Source organism: Lampetra planeri, chromosome 25, assembly GCF_965212315.1.
Source record: "Lampetra planeri chromosome 25, kcLamPlan1.2.h2, whole genome shotgun sequence".
Classification (NCBI taxonomy): Eukaryota; Metazoa; Chordata; class Hyperoartia; order Petromyzontiformes; family Petromyzontidae; genus Lampetra; species Lampetra planeri.
Genome location: NC_136131.1, coordinates 8,721,697 through 8,742,292, shown reverse-complemented (window position 1 = coordinate 8,742,292; position 20,596 = coordinate 8,721,697). Strand labels below are relative to the sequence as shown.

Sequence of the window (20,596 nt, the reverse complement as noted above, 5' to 3'; positions counted from 1 at the left end):
GTGCTTATTGCGGGTTGATGACATGAAAACGTTATGGTTACGCTTGTATCGGGAAAGATAATGCATTGTGTCAAATTGTAAAGGTGATAACAAGGTGTCGCTCTATCGGATTGTCACAACGCGGCTGACACTGCTTGCGTCTGTCAGGTGGTGTATAATGTGAAGGTGACCGTCCTACTGCAAGAGCTCACCCTGGTATCTCCTAGCAGCAAGAACGTCGAATACCGGGCCCAGCTTGCCAAGCAGGCCCGGGCCACGCTGGAGAAAATCCAGGTGACGGGCATTAACGCACAAAGCCTGGTGAACTTACAGGGAGATCCATTTATAGTTCCTCCACTAAAATAACATGGATACCTTATAGAGATACCAACATTTTATATCAAAGCTGTTACGTATCACTAAACCAATATGAATATACTTATTCGATATATTCTCTCTGTCAGCTTGCAGCCGTCGCTTTAACAATACTCATTCACCTGTGCAGGCGAACATGTCTTTAGAAATAAATGGGGTGTGTATAATCGGATTAGTCAGCCCGTATGATCTCTCACTCGATGCAGGATGACTCTGCTGTGGTGCGATACTGCCTTGACACCTGCTGGCCAAGCTTCGACGTGGCTGTGGAAGTGCTCAGCTACTGCAAGAGCAGGGTGAGAGCTCCGATCGTCGCGGTGGATACTTCACGTGGTGGATATACGTCACAAGAGCCCTTTACTGCCACAGATGTGGTGGTTCAAAAGTAGGACGGCTCGAGGGGAAACAGTAGCTCTCGCTGAAATAACTGTGGCAGGTGATCAATATTAATATGAACTGACATTCATATTCAAACAAAGCAATTTACAATAAAAGTGGAATAGCCATAGGGACATTTCCGTCAAATGCTGCTTCTCTCAACCTTTTAAATCAGTTTAATGTAATGTTTTTTAAATATATATATACACACAGGCATCCATTCTTGCTCCAAAAACTATTGCAGCGTAGTCCAATATATACCGCAATAATATTGTATAATAAAAATGTAATGGACTCATACATTTCTTTTAGCGGTTTTTGAATGTGTCTACTTCTTCTCTCAACAGATTACAAAAGGCAGTGCTTGGGTGAAAAATGAGCTGATGACAGAGGTAAAGAATACGACAACGGTTATAAAAGTACAATAACATTGCACGTCTATGTAATCGTCACCGGTGAAATTGAGCCCTCAATTAATTCTGAACCATTTGCCTTCGTGCAGGTTTTACAGGTTCAGGACAGACTGATGACTTTTCACGGAGCATTCGGGGCAAATAATTTCAGGTTTGGAAAATAGCAAATATCGTTGCATACGATAGTTCATTTTGACTTTTTATTTTTTACTGAACATAGAGAATCCTTGACTCCAAAGGAAATTTTGTAACCGGTCACATGGAAGCAACTGATCACATTGCATTCTTACAGACAAATTGGCTCAAGCAAAATTAGTATTGCTTTGTTAATCCACTGCTAGACGAAGGCCTACCAACGCTGTGTCCGTCACGGCGGTTGTTCGGCCATACTTCACACTGGTTTTGTGAAGGTTGGTGAATTGGTGGGGGCAGTATTGTTTCAGATGTCGCTCGTCACTGAAGTGAGCCATGGCCAGGAATGAAACTCGGGTTATTGAGTTCATAGCCCAGTGGGCGAACCGCCTCACCACGGCTCCCTCTGAGTGAAATATAAACTGTGGACTGTTACATATTCATTACTACACATTTAAAGAGTTCAGAAACTCTTAAGTGATTCCCATCATTAGATTCCCATTCATGTGGCAGTACGTTTTTTGAAAAAAGCATCTGTCTCTGTGATCAACAATGGGCAAAGATTTAAACCGTTTTGTCAAGATATGAATGTGATGAGGTGGGTCGGATGTCACAAAGTGCTGAGCTGGCATTGCTTAAATCCTGGGTTCAAATCCAGGTTTCAGCCACCCATGATTCAGACTGGCATCTCAAGTGTCGTGAGTTGATGGTTTCAGCCCAGTCAGTAATGAATGCACACCAAAGTAAATCCTTAAATATGGTTCTCCATATAATTTCGCTGAATTCCGGCCTCATGAATTGACAACATAAGTTTGACTGTCATGTATAATGAACATTTCCCTGTGTAGCAGAGTAGGGGACAAAGCGGTGGCCCCTCGTTTGAATTTCCAGTCTCATGAGATTTCAGAAGCAGTTCTGTCATTTCTCTTTCTACGGACTCTTCTGCAAACAGGATGAGGCACTGCTCTGTGACCTTGTCCTCACGATGGGATGCCGATAGCACAATTGAGATAAATGTTACGACACATATTCGCGTCATCTGCTTGTATATATTAGTATGGTGCTGACCAGCCTGTGTGTGTGTGTTTTTTTTTAACTGACTCGCAGTGGGCCCCAGTGGCTTTCATTCAAGTTGACCGATCTTTTCACCCAAGTGTTGGAGCAGCTTGAGCAGCAGAACCTTGCTAGTGCCCAGTTCATCTGGCTCCGACACCAGGTTTGTTTCTTGGGCATTTACGCGTGCCCATCACGGTTCGGTGAATTATCACAATTATAGGTCTCGGTTCTATTCGGTATTATTTTTTAGTTTGTGGTGAACCGCAGTGTCTAGTGGTTGCACGGTTTATACCAACCCATTAAGTACAACATCATTATAATCAACCATGGCCTGTTGACTGCTGGATGACTTACCGACAAAGAATATGAACAAATGTGCGACAAAGAAGCATGGAGAGCTGTACGTTTGGAATTAAACTTAGAGACAGCAAGAAGGAACACTTGGATTCGAGAACATACACAAGTGGCTTCGGCTGTAGACATCATTGCTGGTTCGTTGACACCGATAACTTAATGGCAGCCAAAAGATGGAACGCACCTGTGAGGAGGTCCACAGTAAATACAATATACAAATAAATTAATATTCCATGGTATGCATTTTAGTTGATGATTTTAAGCAGTGTTATTTTCCTAAAATTGAGTAAATGGCAATGTCCATCCTGGATATGACAATCAGTCTGGCTGCCTCTTGCGCAAACCCATCACCATACTAATATGATTTAGTAACCATGAAGGACAGTTGCACCAGTCTCTATAAACCACCGATGTCATGATGTCTGCTTAGATTCCACTGGCCTGTCCCTGAGCAGCTGACATCGGTGCAAAATTTATGTTCTCGTGCAGGAGATTAACGAGTTAAGGTCAGATTTTATACTATATTCCATATCCATTTTATAGGCGAATTCCTACCAGAATTACACCGAGAGGAGGAGGAATACATGGATCATAGAACACATACAAGCTAGACGCATCATATCGACTGTTAAGAAAAGTCAGTGGGCTTGGGCAGGGAATATTATTGCTTCAAAGGGATAATGGCCAGTGGTTGAGATCAACAACAGAGTGCCAGCCAAGGTAGGCAACATGTACACGAGAACATCGACAGCAGATATGAAGTACTGTATACAATTCTAGATTTGAAGCTTTCGTGACTGCAAGGATTCATACTCTTTGGTTTTTTCGGTGAAGTCACGTAGGTTAAAGAAAACAAATAAATTAAATCACGACGTTTCGGAGGCAACACAAGCTTCCGTCTTCAGGTGAAACCGTCACAGCAAAATTGCTGTATTTGTTTTATTTTAACCTACGTGACTTTACCGAAAAAAACAAAGAGTACTGTATACAAGTCGGCTCATATAGGTCCTCGATGAATTGTTGCATCACAAGACTGAGAGTATTCCACTTATAGAGTTCAGATCAACTGACCACTTTAAACCAAGCAAAGACAGACTCCTGTGTCAGGGAATATTGGCGAGTAGCTTGGGTGACTTGGAAGGTTTTACAAGTGATGCATCTGTATGTCGTTGCATCTGTCTGTCTATTGCCGACTTGCTGCATGCCTGACTTTATACTGTACCTGCCTGTACACCTGTCGGAGTATTTGTTTGTCTGACTGCCTGTTTTTGTCCATCTTCTGTCTGCTAATCAGGTGGAGTTTGAGAAGGAGCTGGACTGCGTTCGGCTGAAGCAACTGCTTGCGGCGGTGCCCCGTGTGATGCCTTCGTGCTCTCTGCTGCCTTGGCTCGCCACCCTGCTCGTGCCGTGTGTGCGCAGGCGTATTCCTGGCGGACAGGTGGGTTTCCACCTATGTCACCATGGGGTTTGCAGATCTAATTGGACAATTTACACTGGCAAAATGGCGTACGTTCTCTGCTGCTTTGTCGCAGTTTTAGCTGAAATATGTAGCTTTTCCTGTTGTTGTTATGATCTCATACATATACTGTTTGTGCAATGTGTCCCTGTTGGAAAACACATGACGAAAAAAAGATATTTTTCTTCAGTTATTTTGAGTAGTGTGCGTGTTAGAGAAATTTTGATTAGTAATTTGCCCAGAGGCAGGTCGTTGGCTCAAACGGCCTTCATTCTGTCAGACCCTTGAGCTTTCTTAAATTCATGCTACACCCCCCCCTTCCCCCATCCTTCAAGTCGTCAAGCAGCATCTTTATATTTCTGCCTCTTTGGCTTCTTCCATAACGTCGCTTGTTTCTGAACACCCTCCCTCAAGCTTTCACCCCCGAGCATGCGAGAGGAAATGTCTTAATAAATACTATTAGGCTCTCTGGTGGGACTGGTTCCCTCTGATGAATGCTAATTGGACACATTTTCACGTTGCTGCATTCGTGTTGTATTTGTATTTTTGGCATTAACAGTGTTATGTATGTGATGTTAAATTTGAGTTGACATGTTGTTTGCTGTTCAGAAAATTCTGGCAAAGTGGCTGGATCAGAGAGCTCGTAGCCTGGAGCTGACGGAGAAGGTACGCAACGCAGCCTTGAGGCAACAGCCAGCTTGATTAAATAGCTCTTAAGCGTGTATCAGGAGCAACACTTAATCTCCTTTCTGGAAGCCAGCAGTTTCGATGCCCAGTAATTGCTTATTATAGCAAAGCGTTACCGCTTGCCTCTTTTATAATTATCTTATATCTTTACCAGGAAAATATAATTGCCTAAATTGACTGGTTATTAATTTAAATGGTGTAACGTTTTGTTTATTTTGGCAGGATTATTTTTACGAGTGCAAACGCTACTCCCGTGTTTTAATGAACTGCATATTCTCAGGTTTTTTTTTTTTTTCGGTAAAGTCACGTAGGTAAAACATTAAAAGTAATGAAAGTAAAATAAAACAAAACAAAAATAAAAATAAAATTCACGACGTTTCGGAGGCAACACAAGTCTCCGTCATCAGGTGGGACCGTCACAGCCAGATTAGCTGCATCTTGATGCATCTTGATGCAGCTAATCTGGCTGTGACGGTCCCACCTGATGACGGAGACTTGTGTTGCCTCCGAAACGTCGTGAATTTTATTTTTATTTTTGTTTTGTTTTATTTTACTTTCATTACTTTTAATGTTTTACCTACGTGACTTTACCGAAAAAAAAAAAAAAAACCTGAGAATATGAATCATTGCAGTCACGAAAGCTTCAAATCTAGAATTAATGAACTGCGACAGTGCTCCTTGCATATTGTTTAACCCTAATGCATTTACTTGTACGTTGTACAGTGTCATCCTCTGCACAGTATTGGCCAGTTTATACAATTTCCTGAAATCCATCGCGTTTTATTCTGCCACCTAGCAACATTGGCCAGAAAACGGACTTCAAATAGCAGAGGTCTTCTTCACAGCTGGGATATCGCCGACACAACTGGACCCCTTCTCTGCCCAGATCATCTTGTCCCAGGCATGCTACTTTGTGTGTGCTGTGTGTATGTTGTTTTGGTGTGTGAGTGTCACAGTGTTTGTGTTTCTTAAGATGAGTACCTGGTGCGACATGTAAACATCGCCACTCGGGAGACAAAGGCGGCCAGGTGTGGTGCTGGCCACCCACCTCCTCGTATGCCATGCCGGCCTTTCATAGGTCCTCGCTAACAACACTTGCCCCAAAAGTCTGTTAAGGCAATACAGGGAATCTTTGTCTTTGTTTCTCAAAGAATGTTTCATTAATATGTGTCTTAGAGTATGTGTGTGTCCAGCCTTCATAAGTGCTTTCTGACAGGACTTAACCCAACAGCCTGAGAAGGTTACACGTGGGTTCTTTGTCTGTGTGTGTCTTAATAGGCCTTCATCGGTACTCCTTAAGTCACTTTTCCCAACAGTCTATTAAAGACCAGGCGGCCGGGCTTGGTACTGGTCCCTCGTGCACAGTACTCGCTAACAGCACATGTCCCAACAATCTCTGTGGTTATAAGGGGATATATGCCATGTGTGAGTTTATTGTTATCTGAAATAGGCCTTACCCTCAGTGGGATGAGTCATCACATTGTTTTTTCTTTGCTGCTCAGAGCGAGTTTGAGTGCAAGGAAGTACAGCAGCTGCAGGCACTGGTTCACAGCATCCAGGAGCTGCTCGCTCTGCACCGCAAATACAGCTGCCCTCTTTCTCTCTCCAACTTCGAGAAGGTGAGAGTCACAGCTTAGCTCTCGGCTAGCCCATTGAATCTTCACAGACTTCCCACCAATATATTTGCGAGTGAAGGTCGGGTGAATTCATGACTGGTGGTTGTCGAGTATTCGGGTGAGTGGTGAATTTATGACGAGGGTCAGTTGAGGTCTACGTCATGTTGCTTCGTCCATACAACAGATTTCCCACGAGTAGCAGGGTACACCCAAAGATCTGCACGGACAGGTTCTGACCTTTCAATGCTTCCAACTTAGGTTGAAAGCGTTCATGCTTTACCTTTGTCCGCCGGTCCATCTATCTGTAACAAGGTGTCCAAGACATCTCTCTTAAAGATAATCCAATATTAACCAAACTTTTTTTTATGAAGGTTTGTTGTTCTTGGAGACTTAACCCGAGACAAAACCAGCCAAGTTGATTATTGAGTCGCACAGCTCTTCGGACAATAGACCTTTCATAAATGACTATTTTCGTGCATATACGTGATTTTTAATCATCGGCACCATGATGATCCCGGCATGCAGGAGACGCGCACGACAATCGTTTTCCGCATGCTCGACCAAGTGGCAGCGCCGCAGCTCGTGGCGCCCACGTTGGAGCGCGTGGTACGGCCCTACCTGCAGGAGCGTGGCCTGGCGTACGACAGCCTGCTCGTGCACTACATCAAGGTGAGCGTGGCCCCGCTGGGGTTGGTGGTTCACGTGGGCATTAGGGAGTTTGTAGGGTTGTAATGGTGAATCAATTCTTACACTCCCGATACGTACATCGATGTATTCGTCAATAAACTGACTTTAGGCAATGTATAGGTGCATCCTTACGTGCTTACATGTTACTAATCGCTCGACCTGCTGGAGGTAGAAGTTCGCATGGGGTATAGGGAGTCTCTAGTGCATAAATTAATTCCTGAAACATGAATCTCTTAGCATGTCTCCAATTAATCAATGCGTCGTCCTTACATGTTTGGATGTTAGTCACTCCTGGAGGATGATTTTTATAGGGATTAGTCAACCCTGTCTTGAATTTTCACTTTTTTCGAGATTGACACCTGATCTCTAAGATCTGTTCATACTTATTCTTTGGGTCTTTCGGTAAAGTCGCGTAGAGTGGTTCAAAAAATAATAAAATAACCAAAAAAACTACGACGTTTCGATTGCAACACAAGCGACCGTCATCAGGTGGAAAAAGTGGGGGGAAAGACACTAAAGGCAAGCTGTTTTAAAGGTTTAAAATGGGCATAGCCCAAGCGTCCTGGTATCAGAACGAAGTGGGAGGGGCACATTAATTAAGTCAAGATCTGTTCATACATGTATAGTGACATCGCAGATGTCACTGTGTGGCGCCGGCCCTAGAGGGGCACGGCGTGCGATGTACTCACATCGCGGACATCACGTATGTAGCGACATCGTGTATGTCACTGTGTAATGCCGGCTCTAGCGAGGCACGGCATGCGATGCATTGTCATCGTGGACACCCCGTAGGTGGGTGTAGTACCAGCCCTAGAGGGGGCTCGGTGAGCGCTGGGATAGCACGCAGTGGCACCACGCGTGGCGTGCATTGCTGACCCCTACAGGAGGGAGTGTGAGAGTGTCAGCCATGGGATGAGGTTACCCTAGGCCATGGCACTGGTTGACCCTGGAAGTCACGTGACCAATAAGATCTACACAAGGGCCCCAGGTGGAGGCTTGGGGGTGGTCACGTGTCAGGGTAAGATCTGACGGGAAGGATCGAGAAATGACGAGAGGTTTCTCGAAGGTGGTCATGGCCAAGAAGTACGTCTGCAATTCAGTTGAACCCACTACACTTTTATTAAATCCCTCAAGGTTATGTGATTTTTGTTACTTTTGGGAATGCATATTAAATGGTAGCCTTTGTATTGCTTCTTGTTTTATGAGCACGGACCAGAGAAAATAACGTCTACGCAATATTGAATAAATACTGCTTTATAACCCCAAATAAGTATCTTAACAGACAGACGTAACCACTGTAAAGTGTGCATATCATTTGTACAGCAGGGATGGTCGGGCTCGTTTGAGTTGTGAGACGGGGCGCTGATGTCTGTGCCTGTGCTGCTTCCAGGACCTGCTGGAGCGCTGCAGCAGCCGCTCCATGTCATTGTTCGAGACGGCTTGGGAGGCAAAGGCCATGGCCGTGGTGGCCTGCATGTCCGACACTGATGTGAGTATCCACTCGGCTCCCCTTTGCGCGAAAGTCGCAGCAAAGAGTTGCCGAGTCAAACGCGTGTTGATCCACCTCGGTTGCCGCCCCGTTATTATGAAGCACATGAAGAAAAGGTTAATCAAACAAGGTAGCCAATCAAACTGGTACACATTGATTCTTCTTTCTAGATTTGAAGCTTTCGTGACTGCAAGGATTCATACTCTTTTGTTTTCCGGTAAAGTCACGTAGGTAAAAAATAAAATAAAATAAATGAAAACAACTAAATGAAATCACGACGTTTCGGGCGCAACACAAGCGTCCTTCTTCACAGCCATCTTTTAGACACACTTAAGCGGTTGTACTTTCGCTACGTTGTCCCCACCTGAAGAAGGACGCTTGTGTTGCGCCCGAAACGTCGTATTTTAATTGAGTTTTCATTTATTTTATTTTTTACCTACGTGACTTTACCGAAAAAAAACCCAAAGAGTATTGATTATTTTGTGTAATTGTACCTTATTTTGCCACCTCAAGGATTGGCCACTGCCACTGAATTAAATGCACTGTCGTTAATATTCTCGGGGAAGCACATTATGCTATGCGCATACACGCCTTCATGGATATTAACGAGCATGCGGTCACTGTGAAATTTCCAATTAGGCTGTGTAGCCAGTTCTGAGTAGCGCTCATATTGTGTTTTATATCAGAATTTCCAGAGTGCATCTTCTAATCGCAAAGCCTATCAATATAAATATAGATGTGTACTTGAAACCTGATGAAGTGGTAGCTGCCTGTGGGATAAAACGTGACTATTACTTCTTGTCTGGCAGCATGTTGCATGGTTCGGTAACTATTGTCTGCACTGCCTGTGCAGTTGTGTAATTGGTATCATGAATGATAATAGTGGGTTGTTCAAGAATGTAACATTTATTAAAAAAAAAAGTGGCAATCCCAGCACATGGTAATGCCGCCATCTGTATAATGTCATATATTTGTAATTAAAAAGTAACATTTTTTTTTCTAAATCTACTGTGGAAATGGAGTGAGATGGTGTGACAGCTTTTGGGTGACCTTCATCCAGCAGTTGATATATTATGGCTGCTGATGCTGATGATGATAATGCAATGTTACCACAGCTATTGCATGACTTTTGCTTTGTGTGTACAGTTGATCTTTGACGCAGTGCTGCAGATCATGTACAAGGCGGTGGTGCCCTGGAGCCAGGCTGTGCAGCAGCTGGTGCAGGAGCACATGCAAATGCACCATCCCAAGTGTGTGCTACCTCTGAAGCCCCCATGCACTTCACTTGGGCACCCTTCCCTCCCCCTACGGTGTCGACTTGGTATCTCCCTACCACTGAAAGGCAGTGAGGATCTCTGATTGAGATTAAAGTAATGATTATGTAACATAACATTTAAAGATTCACCCTTCCAGCTATTCTACAAAATTTCACATCTCAGCATTGCGATGTGATTCAAGAATAGTGTTTGTTTTTTCTTGCCTCATTTGAATTTCCTTATTGTTGCTCTGTCTTTTTTAAATAATTACTTTCTATTTCTTTGTGGTGTTATGATAAATGCAACATAAGCATATCCATTGTGTTCATCGTGAATATCTGATGCTCACGTGTACACCATGTGTCGTGAGCGTAAGAACGTATTTTTATCGATGAATTGTTACATGCCTGTCATCTCCTTTCCATGTAGGACCATGCAGCCTGAAAGACCCTTCTAAATCTCATTTCGTTTGGTGAAAGTTAAACAAACGTTACGTTTTAACGTGTGTGTAGCTGTCTAACATGAGCGCTGTCGTCTCTGAATTTCAGAGATGTTTACCTGTAGCTCTGTACAATTATGGTTGTAATTATGAGCTGGGCATGGTTGCTCACACTTGTAATGCGCACTTGAAGTTGAATATTGTGGATCGCATAGATTGTGACCAGGAGATGGTAGTACAACAAATCCAAATGTGCAGACCTTTTGAGTATTTTCCTATTGTATGCAAGGTGCATTTTCTCTTGGGTGCTCCAGTTTCTTTGCACACACAGAACACTCCTTAAAATGCAAATGACCAAATATCCCAAAGCAGGACTCTGCCATGACACTGAGTCATGAGACTCGGTGAGGGCAAATGTATTATCTCCATATATATAAAAGGCAAAGTTGTGAATGTGTGTCTGTTCAAAATGTTTAACGTACTTCCCGACATGCAACAAACTTTTAACTTTTCCATGTGGTTATTTTCCCGACTGTACACCATGCAAAAATTATTAAAATACACTTGTTTTTTTTTGGGGCGGGGGGGAGCTCAATAATGCATATATTTTTTGCACGGCAAGTGAACTGTGACGTCACATCTGTCACGTGACCCGCACGTGCGGAAGCGTAACGCATTGTAGTGTAGTGGTTAGCGCGCCGCGCTACTAACCCGGCGACCCGAGTTCGATTCCCGCTCACGGCCACTACCGGTGACGATTATTTTTACCAGTCCTGGGCCTCCCCTAGGTCGACTCAGCATCAAACGAGTAACTGTTGTGGTGTGTGAACATCGCCACTGGGGAGACAAATGCGGCGGGCGTGGTGAATCCAAGTCCCGGGCAAAGCCGGGTAGTACAGCTAGTAGATTATATTTTGTAGACACGGTCAGACAACTTTTAGCAGTGCGTGATCTCACATGGGAAGTTCGTGATGCCATCTCCTGTAGCTGTTTGTTGGCTGCCCAATCTCACAGGGTGAAGCTTTTGCAGGACAGCTACCGGATGATGGAGATGAAGATGCTTCTGCGCAGATATGGCATTCGCAACTTCAACCTGTCCAACGACAAACAAGCTGATGTGAGTAAATTCCATTATCTCCCTCATTGCTGTCATTCCCCCTCTGTAATGTCAGTAAACTATTATGCATATGTGTAGAATATGTAACACATTTCAACATAAGTTTGTCTTTGAAAGTAATAGATTATTATGATGAAAGCCAATGTGTAAATCGTTTTTTTGTTTTAAGGCAACCCTTTGATACATTTTACCTGTTGTCAAAAGGGGAAGTCCCTATGAGCACGGAAGAAAAGTCCTTTCAACTATGGTTGGAAAGCGTAAAAAGTGCTCCCCGCCCTCAAGTATGCCCATTGATGTGTAGTTCAGCTACAAAACTAAGGTTCAAATAAATTAAATAACATTTACCTAATTGATTTATCACAACTAAGTTACACAGAGTATTGCGTATATAACTTTTAGAGCATCCTGGGTGTTTTTAAGATTACATAGTTGCATTACATTACAGATGTCAGGAAATATCGGACACAATCTTGTACAACTAAGATAAATCCCAAGCAATGGCTGGAAGATGCCAAACCAGAATAATGAAGTAATACACCTGAAAGAGACAATAACTAAGTCTGTTCCGAATACAAATCCACATCGTTAAAGCTATCGCCACCAAACTTGGCAGGGTTACTTTTTAAAACCCCGCGGTAAACCTTAGTGACATGGCGAGCCGACATTTTATATAGGGGGGCCCAGAGCCCCCCAAACGGCACCCCACATGCTCCCAGTAACGTCACCAACCCTAACCCAGCACGTATTAACCTGGCCCAACACATCTAACAGTTACATAATGACCCCTCGTTATGAAGTTAATCTAAAATTGCCTTTGATTGCATCACCAAAAAAACCGTTGGTGATTCCAATTAAGAGTCAACCTCCGTGACCACGCCGATCTTTCCGTGCGAGAGAAACATTCACAAAAGTACCCGGGCAACGCCGGATGTTTCCTGCTCGTATATATATAAAATGACAAGTGTGGTCTTTCAGCAAAATGAAACACCTGGCGATCTCCTTTTCAGACGCTAGTGCGATGCATACTGCGTCAAGACTTGCCCTTGTCATTCGAGGATGCCCTCAAGGTGACCAAGGCGTACATGCTGCCCTTGGGGCAGACCTACCTCCGTCGTGCCCACCAACTGCTCGTCTCAGACCGGGTGAGATTTCCATGGCACAAACTACTCGGAAGCATTAGCCGGTCTCCCAGCTGTCTGTGTCTGCCCAAGCAGATTAATGGAATGGCTGCACGTGTAATGTTCTAATGCTTTTTATTCTGAATGTAAAGTTGCGCGTCGACAAATATTAGTTAAAAAAAAAATGATAAGCTTGCTAAAATGTACTAATTACACGCGATTTGAATAAAGTTCTAATAAATCTGAAGATTTGTTAAAAGCAAAGCATGTGATGATGAATTGATTTATTGGCGATAAATATCACCTTTGCATTGCATCCATATAATTGTTCATGTGTGAATTGGCTATTTACAATTTATGCAAATTATAAGCTGATGTTATATTTAAGATAATGGATGCACAAAAATATATAAAAATACAAGCGAGACAGTAAAAACAAGCGATCGTTAAATCAAATTACAAATCTGAGTTTTGACATCAGATTGCTGTGGGGTCAAATAAATCCAGTCACACAATACAATTTGCTATTGCATAGCACCCTTCATGCAGAAAATCCCAGGTCACTTTACAATAATAATAACAATCGTATAACTCATGCCTAGTTAAGCACAGACTCTTTTTTTTGGCAGATGGAGGAATGCGTGGAGTTGCTACAATCTCTGCCGTTGGACGATGCGATGGTGACCGGGCAACGGCTTTTGCAAAGAGTCGAGCTCGAGTTGCAGAGTCCCTTCAACCGGACACACGAGGTGCCATACACGATTGACGATCAATTGCAGCCCATTGTCTAACCACTGCTGGATGAAGGCTTCGCTGTTCCATTGCGGTGGAAGAGATTTGTCTGACTAGACTTCACCACGCCGTTCAGTGGTTGTTTCATGAAGGAGCGACGCCCAGATGTGTTCAGATATCACTCTCCACTGACATTAGCCTTGGCTGAATTGAACTCGGTTCGCCGGCTTTGCAATGATGACGTCGGGTGTTTGGAGTTTGGGCTGCGTGGTGGCCAGGAACTCGTAGGGCATCAATGTCTAGTGAATTCAACTGAGTCGTGCTCTTTGGAGGCAACACATTTATTGATACCAACAAAAAGGGGTAACTGCCCCTTTACCAGATAACAACCTATGGTGGTGGACCACCAGGCTAACTACACTACTTACACTGGGAGTAGCGACTACGGACCGGACCCGGCTTGGGTCCCGGTCCACGTGTTGGTGTCTCTTCTCAGACGTAGAACGTAGAACGTCAATCTTCAGGATAACAACAGCAACGCTGAACCTCGGTCCCTCTGGGGACCCGGTTTATATCCTCACTGGTCGTGGCTGGCCCCGCCCTTGGCCACGACCACCTTCTCGAATCCTCTAGCAGGATCTTGCCCCGACACGTGACCACTCCTAGCCCCCACTTGGGGCCCCTGTGCAGATCTTACCCGTCACGTGCCTTCCAGGGTCAACCAGAGTGCCATGGCCTGTAGTAACCCCATTTCATGGCTGACAATCTCACACCCCATCCTGTAGGGGTCGGCACTGCACGCCACGCGTGGTGCCACTCAGTGCCACTCAGCGCCATGACTCGGCGCACACCGAGCCCCTCTAGGGCTGGTACTACACCCACATGTACGGAGTGTCCGCGATGGCAATACATCACACGCCGTGCCTCGCGAGAGCCGGCATTACCCAGTGACATCCACGATGTCGCTACATTCGTGATGTCCGCGATGTAAGTACATCGCACGCCGTGCCTCTCTAAGTCCGGCACTCCACACGATGTCACTACAAATGGATTAGTGAATCCATATGTGTATATTTGAGTGTCGCCACCTCATATGCACGGTGGGTTTCTCTCCAAGTACTCCAGTTTCCTCCCAGATGAAGCCAAACTCTCATTCATAGAATGTATTAAATTATCCCAACGCATGACTTTCCTGAAAGAGTCTTGAGACTGGGTGATACTCTCATGGATAAATAAAGTGCGTTATTATTCTAAAGTGTATTATTTATTGTATGTACTCATTAACATACTTGTGTGCTTGCATATGATAACCCATTGGTTCAGAGTCATACTTGTCATCTGTGGTTGTAGTTCTGGACCAATCCTGACAGTTCGCTGTGCCGTGTGGTTTCTCATTCAGGGGAAGGCCAAGCTGAAGAAGCTAACCGAGTACTGCATCCCAATTCTCAAGTTCCTTATTTTACATACAGGTCGGTACGAATTACAATTTGAATTCTGCCAGCATTGTACTGATAAATGCTGAGGTATCTAATTATGCAACCCCCTTTACCTGATATTCTATGAATGATTACGAATTGAGGTCACAGTGTGATTATTCGTTGGTCCTGTTTGCACTGTCTTGTCAGTGTTGTCTTCCTCGTATGTGTCATCTTTTTTTTCTCATTCATTCCTTTAGCCCAATGTAACATGCAATTTTTTTTTATAAATCTTAAGGAGTCAATTCTTATACCCATGAGTCAATGCGTGTAGAGGGAGCATCGGAATGAATGGATTGTTGCGTGCGTACTAAATGTGGTTATTTCTTTCTGCTGCAGAAAACGTCTTCAAACTGAAAGAGCTCAACGTGAATTTAAACACTTTCCAGTCCATTTATAAATTGCAGGTCAGTGTGATGGGGGATTTATGTATGACTTTTGTAAGAGTCCCATGCGCGTGTTGTATAATGCTGCAGACTTAGTTCATCTGTATGTACGTACGAATAACTTATTTCACACGTTACTTACCCAACCGTGCTAATCGGAGGTACGTAGCCAACCGTACTAATAATGGTGGCGATGATGATGATTGAAGTTAATAATGCAGAACCCGTGATGAAAATGGTATTACCAGTCGTTAAAATGAGTGATGATTATTATCATCATATGAATCATGTGAAAGTGATGGTGATGCTGCAGTAACCAATGACAGCTTCTAAACATTTTTTATTTTAATTTTCTGAATTTCTGAAAAATGTTGCGATATTATTTGAACGTTGTCCAACAATTGTGCGTAAAATCCGTCCGCAGCACAAGTTTGGCATTTACCTGTCGTGCGAGGAGTACGAGTGCAGCGCTGGGCACTCTACCCTGCTGGCGCACTTCTCTGCCGCGTTCACCACCGAGAGTGACCACCTCCCCAGCGACGGCCCCACTCGCGGCCCACCGCAGGCCCCGCAGGTTTCACTGCCCCATCTATTTATTATATATAATTTTTACACCAGGTGAGGCCCACTGAGCTATATAGCTCTTTTTCAGAAGCGACCTGGCCGCAAATTATAGCTCAACGAATTGGCATATCATGTGGAAATGTATCGCAGCCAAATACTCTAAATGTGGAGGGAAAACCGGAGGACCTAGAGAAAAATCCACGTGACCACGGGAAGAACATGCAAATTACAAATATACAGGCGTTAGGGTTGGGATTACACCCACGACCTCCTATACACCAGGCGAGGTAGTTAACATCTCGCCACCATGTGCATGTACGTCCCCATGTTATTAATCCACTGCTGGATGAGGGGCCTCCCCACGCCGTGCTTTTCAAGGGAGTTACCGTCTTCTACGCGTTATAAGATGCACCTTTTTTACCTGTAATTTCAAGCAAAAGTGGTAGGCGTGTGCTCAGTTTTGTATAAATTTATTGACACCAGGTACACGTTTGGGGTGCGAATTACGGTCCAGAGAACGTGGTATTTTGACCATGTTTCATCGTGCTGGTTATTGCGGATTGGTGAATGGGATGCCCAGAAGCTGTTTGGATATCACTTGCCATTGATGTTAGCTGTAGCTGGAAATCTAACTGGGGTGACCGATCATGGGACCTCCTTTGCCAGTACCAAAATATGAGAATAGGTTTTCCCCTTTTTTCTGGCAACTAAACAGGTGTTGAGATGTTAAAACAACAAACTGAAACTTTTTACAAGGAATGTTTTTTGTTTGCATTCCGACCACAAGTATTGTGGTTAATGCAGACATGATTCCTTGTAAAAGGTTTCAGTTTGGTGTTTTAACATCTTAACACCTGTTTTGTTGCCAGATAAAAGGGGAAAACCTATTCTCATAGGGTGACCGAGTTCGTACTGAAGTGCACCATCCACTGTGCTACCGCTTATCCCAGCTTCATATGTACATGTGCAGCCCTCTTAGCAGAAAACCGCTGAATGTGGGCCTCCCCACGCAATGTGGGTCATGGTTTGTGAAGGCGGGAAACGTATACATGGGAGCATAGAGATTGCAATACAATCATGGATTTTTAGCACTGCCTTCTGCACACTATACATCCTCTTAGCAGAGTGTAACAACCTGGCGTGCATGGTAGTCGCCCATGCAAGCACTTTCCAGGCTCAAATTTGTTTGGTTTCTGAGATCAGGCGCATGCCAGATGTTTTGGTCATGGTCCAACTTTGACCGGATATTTTTTTTGACGATGGCACTGAAGTATAATTTCCCTGCTTTCCTCCCATAAAGCACACATGATCATTCCGTACGTAATGTCATCGCTGTGCGTTAAGAGTGCAGCGAAGCTCGGGGTGGTGAGCTGCCGCGGCGTCAGCGAGGGGGGCGAGGGCAGCGAGGCGTCCGAGCGCTGCCCCCAGAACATGGTGGAGCTGCATGAGTTGGCCGCGCTGCTCGGGGTCGGGCGGCATGACCTTGCTCGCGGGCTCGCTGGGCACGCGCTGTCCACCGGAAAGGTCCAGAAGGCCATCGACATCTGCAGGTGAGAGAAGGTTGGAGAAAAATACAGTACAGTGGGCTTGGTGGGGCTGACTGCACTCGGGTTAAATGCACCCTCAACCAACCGTACATACGCGTGCTTTGTGGTTTCTGCTGGATGAGGGCCTCCCCTCACTTGCAGGTCTTGGGGTTAGTTGACCATACTTCACTACGCAGGTTTGTGAAGGGGAGGACCCACAGCCAGATGAAATAGCATTCACCGCCCATGTTTAACCAACAATCGAATTTTGCTGCCCTGCCCGCCACGTAACCCGTTGGCAACAAATCTGTATTATGCACGGTGGTCACCCGTCCAAGCAACTATCTAGACTCGGCGCTGTTTAGTCGAGCCTCGGTGTGATCCCACGGCGTGCGCTGTTCTTTTTGCGCCCGCCGCTCAGGGGGGAGCTCGACGGCGCTCTGAGCCCTCACGCGTCGGCCGAGTTGGCGTTCTGGGTGGTGCAGCAACTATCCACGAGGCTGGAGAATGATGAGCACATGGAGGTGCCACCCACCCTCAACCTGCCCGCCGAGATGCACACGCTCTGCCAGTTCGCCACCGCATACTGCCACCCTGGTGCGTTGCCAGTCTTTTAAAACGCTTACGAATGTAACCGTTGAGGGCTCCATTAACCAGCTTCAATCGGGAGGAAGAAAAAAAATAACACGTGGTATGCAAAGGGATACAATGATGCACTGATGTTGTCGATTTAAACCGATTTTTACACTCTGAATGACGCGTGCATCGAATCGAATGGTACGTGAAGTAATAACATTACGTTTGATTTGAAGAAATTACACACGTGCGCTAGTTAATTTATTCGTGTGTGTAGACGAGCCCCCCCCCCCCCTCCAAGGATGTCCTGGGACTCGTTGGTCTCACCACGATGTTGCCCTCTGACCTCTTTCCCCCAAATCCCTACCCTGGTTGTCCCCCACCTCCCTTGTACCCTTATCGCTTTGCTTTGCTTTTTTTCCCTTCCATTTTTATAAGGAGCTTGAGATGCTATTGTATTTTAACTCGTTACAAGTTCATCTTCTTGGTTCTTTCGGTAAAGTCACGTAGAATGGAAATAATAAAATAATAAAAATAAAACATAAAATAGTTCTCACCACGTTTCGGCCACAACGCAAGCAGCCGTCCTCAGGTTCTTCACCTGAGGACGGCTGCTTGCGTTGTGGCCGAAACGGACGGCTGCTTGCGTGGTGGCCGAAACGTCGTGAGAATTATTTTATTGTGTTTTATTTTGATTATTTTGTTATTTCCATTCTACGCGACTTTACCGAAAGAACCAAGAAGATGAATCCCTGCAGTCACGAAAGCTTTAAATCGAAATCGTTACAAGTTGTTGTTGCTGTTGCAATCATTACATCAATGTACCCCTGCCCTGCCTCCTCGTGTGCCCCTAGACATCCTGCTCGATTGTCTGGAGTTGAGCAAGAACACGCGCGTCGCCTTGGCCATTTACGAGCAGTGCCAGACTGAAGACTACGGCTTTGTGGCCAAGGTTCCGCCAACACCTCTTCAGTCTCTTTCATATGAAGTCCATTCATAAACAGTCAATTGGCTGGTAAATTAACTGGGGATTTTGAGGTGGCTGGGTGGCCCCACACTGAGCTGAGATCCTGCGATGAAGTCTGATCAGTTTCTTGTGATTTGAACAGAGTTCTCAAGTGTAGAGCATTGATGGTCTGATTCTGATCACCAATGCCTAAGCAAAATAACTTACATTTGGTTACGCGTGTTATCACGATTAATTATCAGTCTGGTCCAACAGAGCACCATCTCAAACATGAGAGTCGCGTTCTGTAATTGTGGCCGAACCGTCCCTAAAGCCTGAGTTTAATTTCCAGCCATGACTAACATCATTGCTGATTTCTATATCAGTATCAGTCACGGGTCCCCCTTCACCAGCCTGCATTGATCAGCTTGGTGAAGTGTGATAAAAACAACTCCCATGACCGGCACAATGTGCGGAGGCCTTCATCTGCGCACTCGTGATAACCAGTTATAAATGTACTTCCTTACATCCAGTCATTGGCCATGCATTCGGACCTCCAATTTGCGTGGTTGGCTACGTAGGGTGTGAAAGAAGTTCAACATACATACGTACAAGGTAATAATGCATACATTCAAGGAAATAATCAAATCTAAGGTAATAATGCGTTTTCCGTTACTTCTTAAATCATTGCGCTACACTAATGTGCATGCGCACATGGCAGGACTCGGCTGGTGCGGACAAGGATCCCTACCAGGAGTGGACGTTCGAAGAGTACTTCCGTGAGGATGGCATCGTGCTCGATCCCGTGCAGACGCTCCCGGTCGTCTACGAGCTCACCGCCCTAGTTGGCCCGCGCAAACACGGTTAGTGCCGATGGCTTAACTCGGTGCTTCTCAACCGGGTGGGGGGAGGTGGTACGCGGACCACCTTGGGGGTACGTGAGGTGATCTCTAAATGTGTAATTTTTTTTTAGAAACGACCTGGCCACAAATGATAGCTCAACGAAGTGGGTTCTTGTGGGGACATTTATAATAGCCAAATATTCGAAACACATGTTTGTAAATGTAGAGGGGAAAACCGGAGTACCTGGAGAAAAATCCACGCGACCACAGGGAGAACATACAAACTCCAAGTATACGGATATAAGGGTCGGGATTGAACCCACGACCTTCTGTATACCAGGCGAGATAGTTGACATCTCGCCACCGCCGTGCCCCTTTTCCAAATTATATCATGCATGAGTCATTGGTGGATAATTATATAATCACGTAAGAATCTGCCAATGTAAAATAACTACGATAGACTTTAAATCCATATGGTAACCTAGACCGATGTAAAAATAAATTTCTAAAATTATTGATCGTACTTTTTGGTTCTTTCGGTAAAGTCATGTAGAAAGAAAATAAATTAAATAATACAATACGACGTTTCTATTGCAACACAGCAATCATCATCGGGTACAAATGAATGAGAAACAAACAAACCCAGTAAACTTAGAAATATAATGCAATACAACACAGAGAGTCGGCTAACATAACAGTCAACACCCCACCTGGTTGATTACATTCTTCCAAAGAGTGCTAAATTTGAGAGAGAGACAAAACACAGACACGGAGACACATAGACAGACCCATAAGCAGAGAGACAACACAGAGAGAGACACATACATAGGCACACAGAGAAACAACGCCTCTGTGTCGAGGCCTTAAATAGAGAGGGAGGGGGGCAGAGAGAAAGAACCAAAAAGTAATTCCTGCAGTTACGAAAGCTCCAAATCAAGTTTATTGATCGTAAACAATGTGGTTTACAAGAGTAACCAGCGAGTGTGAACAAATGATG

The 20,596-nt window shown here is 44.7% G+C and overlaps 1 protein-coding gene across 1 annotated transcript in view; it reads left to right on the top strand.

The window, feature by feature from the left end:
* Positions 1 to 20,596, top strand: part of KNTC1 (kinetochore associated 1) — a 71,254-nt gene that overhangs the window by 13,628 nt on the left and 37,030 nt on the right. Inside the window, exons 17-38 of the mRNA XM_078606205.1 lie at positions 148 to 273; positions 561 to 650; positions 1,080 to 1,124; positions 1,235 to 1,296; positions 2,385 to 2,493; positions 3,982 to 4,125; positions 4,753 to 4,809; positions 5,627 to 5,731; positions 6,333 to 6,449; positions 6,972 to 7,115; positions 8,524 to 8,622; positions 9,769 to 9,872; positions 11,332 to 11,434; positions 12,442 to 12,576; positions 13,182 to 13,301; positions 14,684 to 14,753; positions 15,099 to 15,166; positions 15,570 to 15,719; positions 17,054 to 17,259; positions 17,657 to 17,832; positions 18,666 to 18,763; positions 19,479 to 19,620. Coding sequence (XP_078462331.1) covers positions 148 to 273; positions 561 to 650; positions 1,080 to 1,124; positions 1,235 to 1,296; positions 2,385 to 2,493; positions 3,982 to 4,125; positions 4,753 to 4,809; positions 5,627 to 5,731; positions 6,333 to 6,449; positions 6,972 to 7,115; positions 8,524 to 8,622; positions 9,769 to 9,872; positions 11,332 to 11,434; positions 12,442 to 12,576; positions 13,182 to 13,301; positions 14,684 to 14,753; positions 15,099 to 15,166; positions 15,570 to 15,719; positions 17,054 to 17,259; positions 17,657 to 17,832; positions 18,666 to 18,763; positions 19,479 to 19,620 — 2,470 coding nt within the window. The remainder of the gene's footprint in view (positions 1 to 147; positions 274 to 560; positions 651 to 1,079; positions 1,125 to 1,234; positions 1,297 to 2,384; positions 2,494 to 3,981; positions 4,126 to 4,752; positions 4,810 to 5,626; positions 5,732 to 6,332; positions 6,450 to 6,971; positions 7,116 to 8,523; positions 8,623 to 9,768; positions 9,873 to 11,331; positions 11,435 to 12,441; positions 12,577 to 13,181; positions 13,302 to 14,683; positions 14,754 to 15,098; positions 15,167 to 15,569; positions 15,720 to 17,053; positions 17,260 to 17,656; positions 17,833 to 18,665; positions 18,764 to 19,478; positions 19,621 to 20,596) is intronic.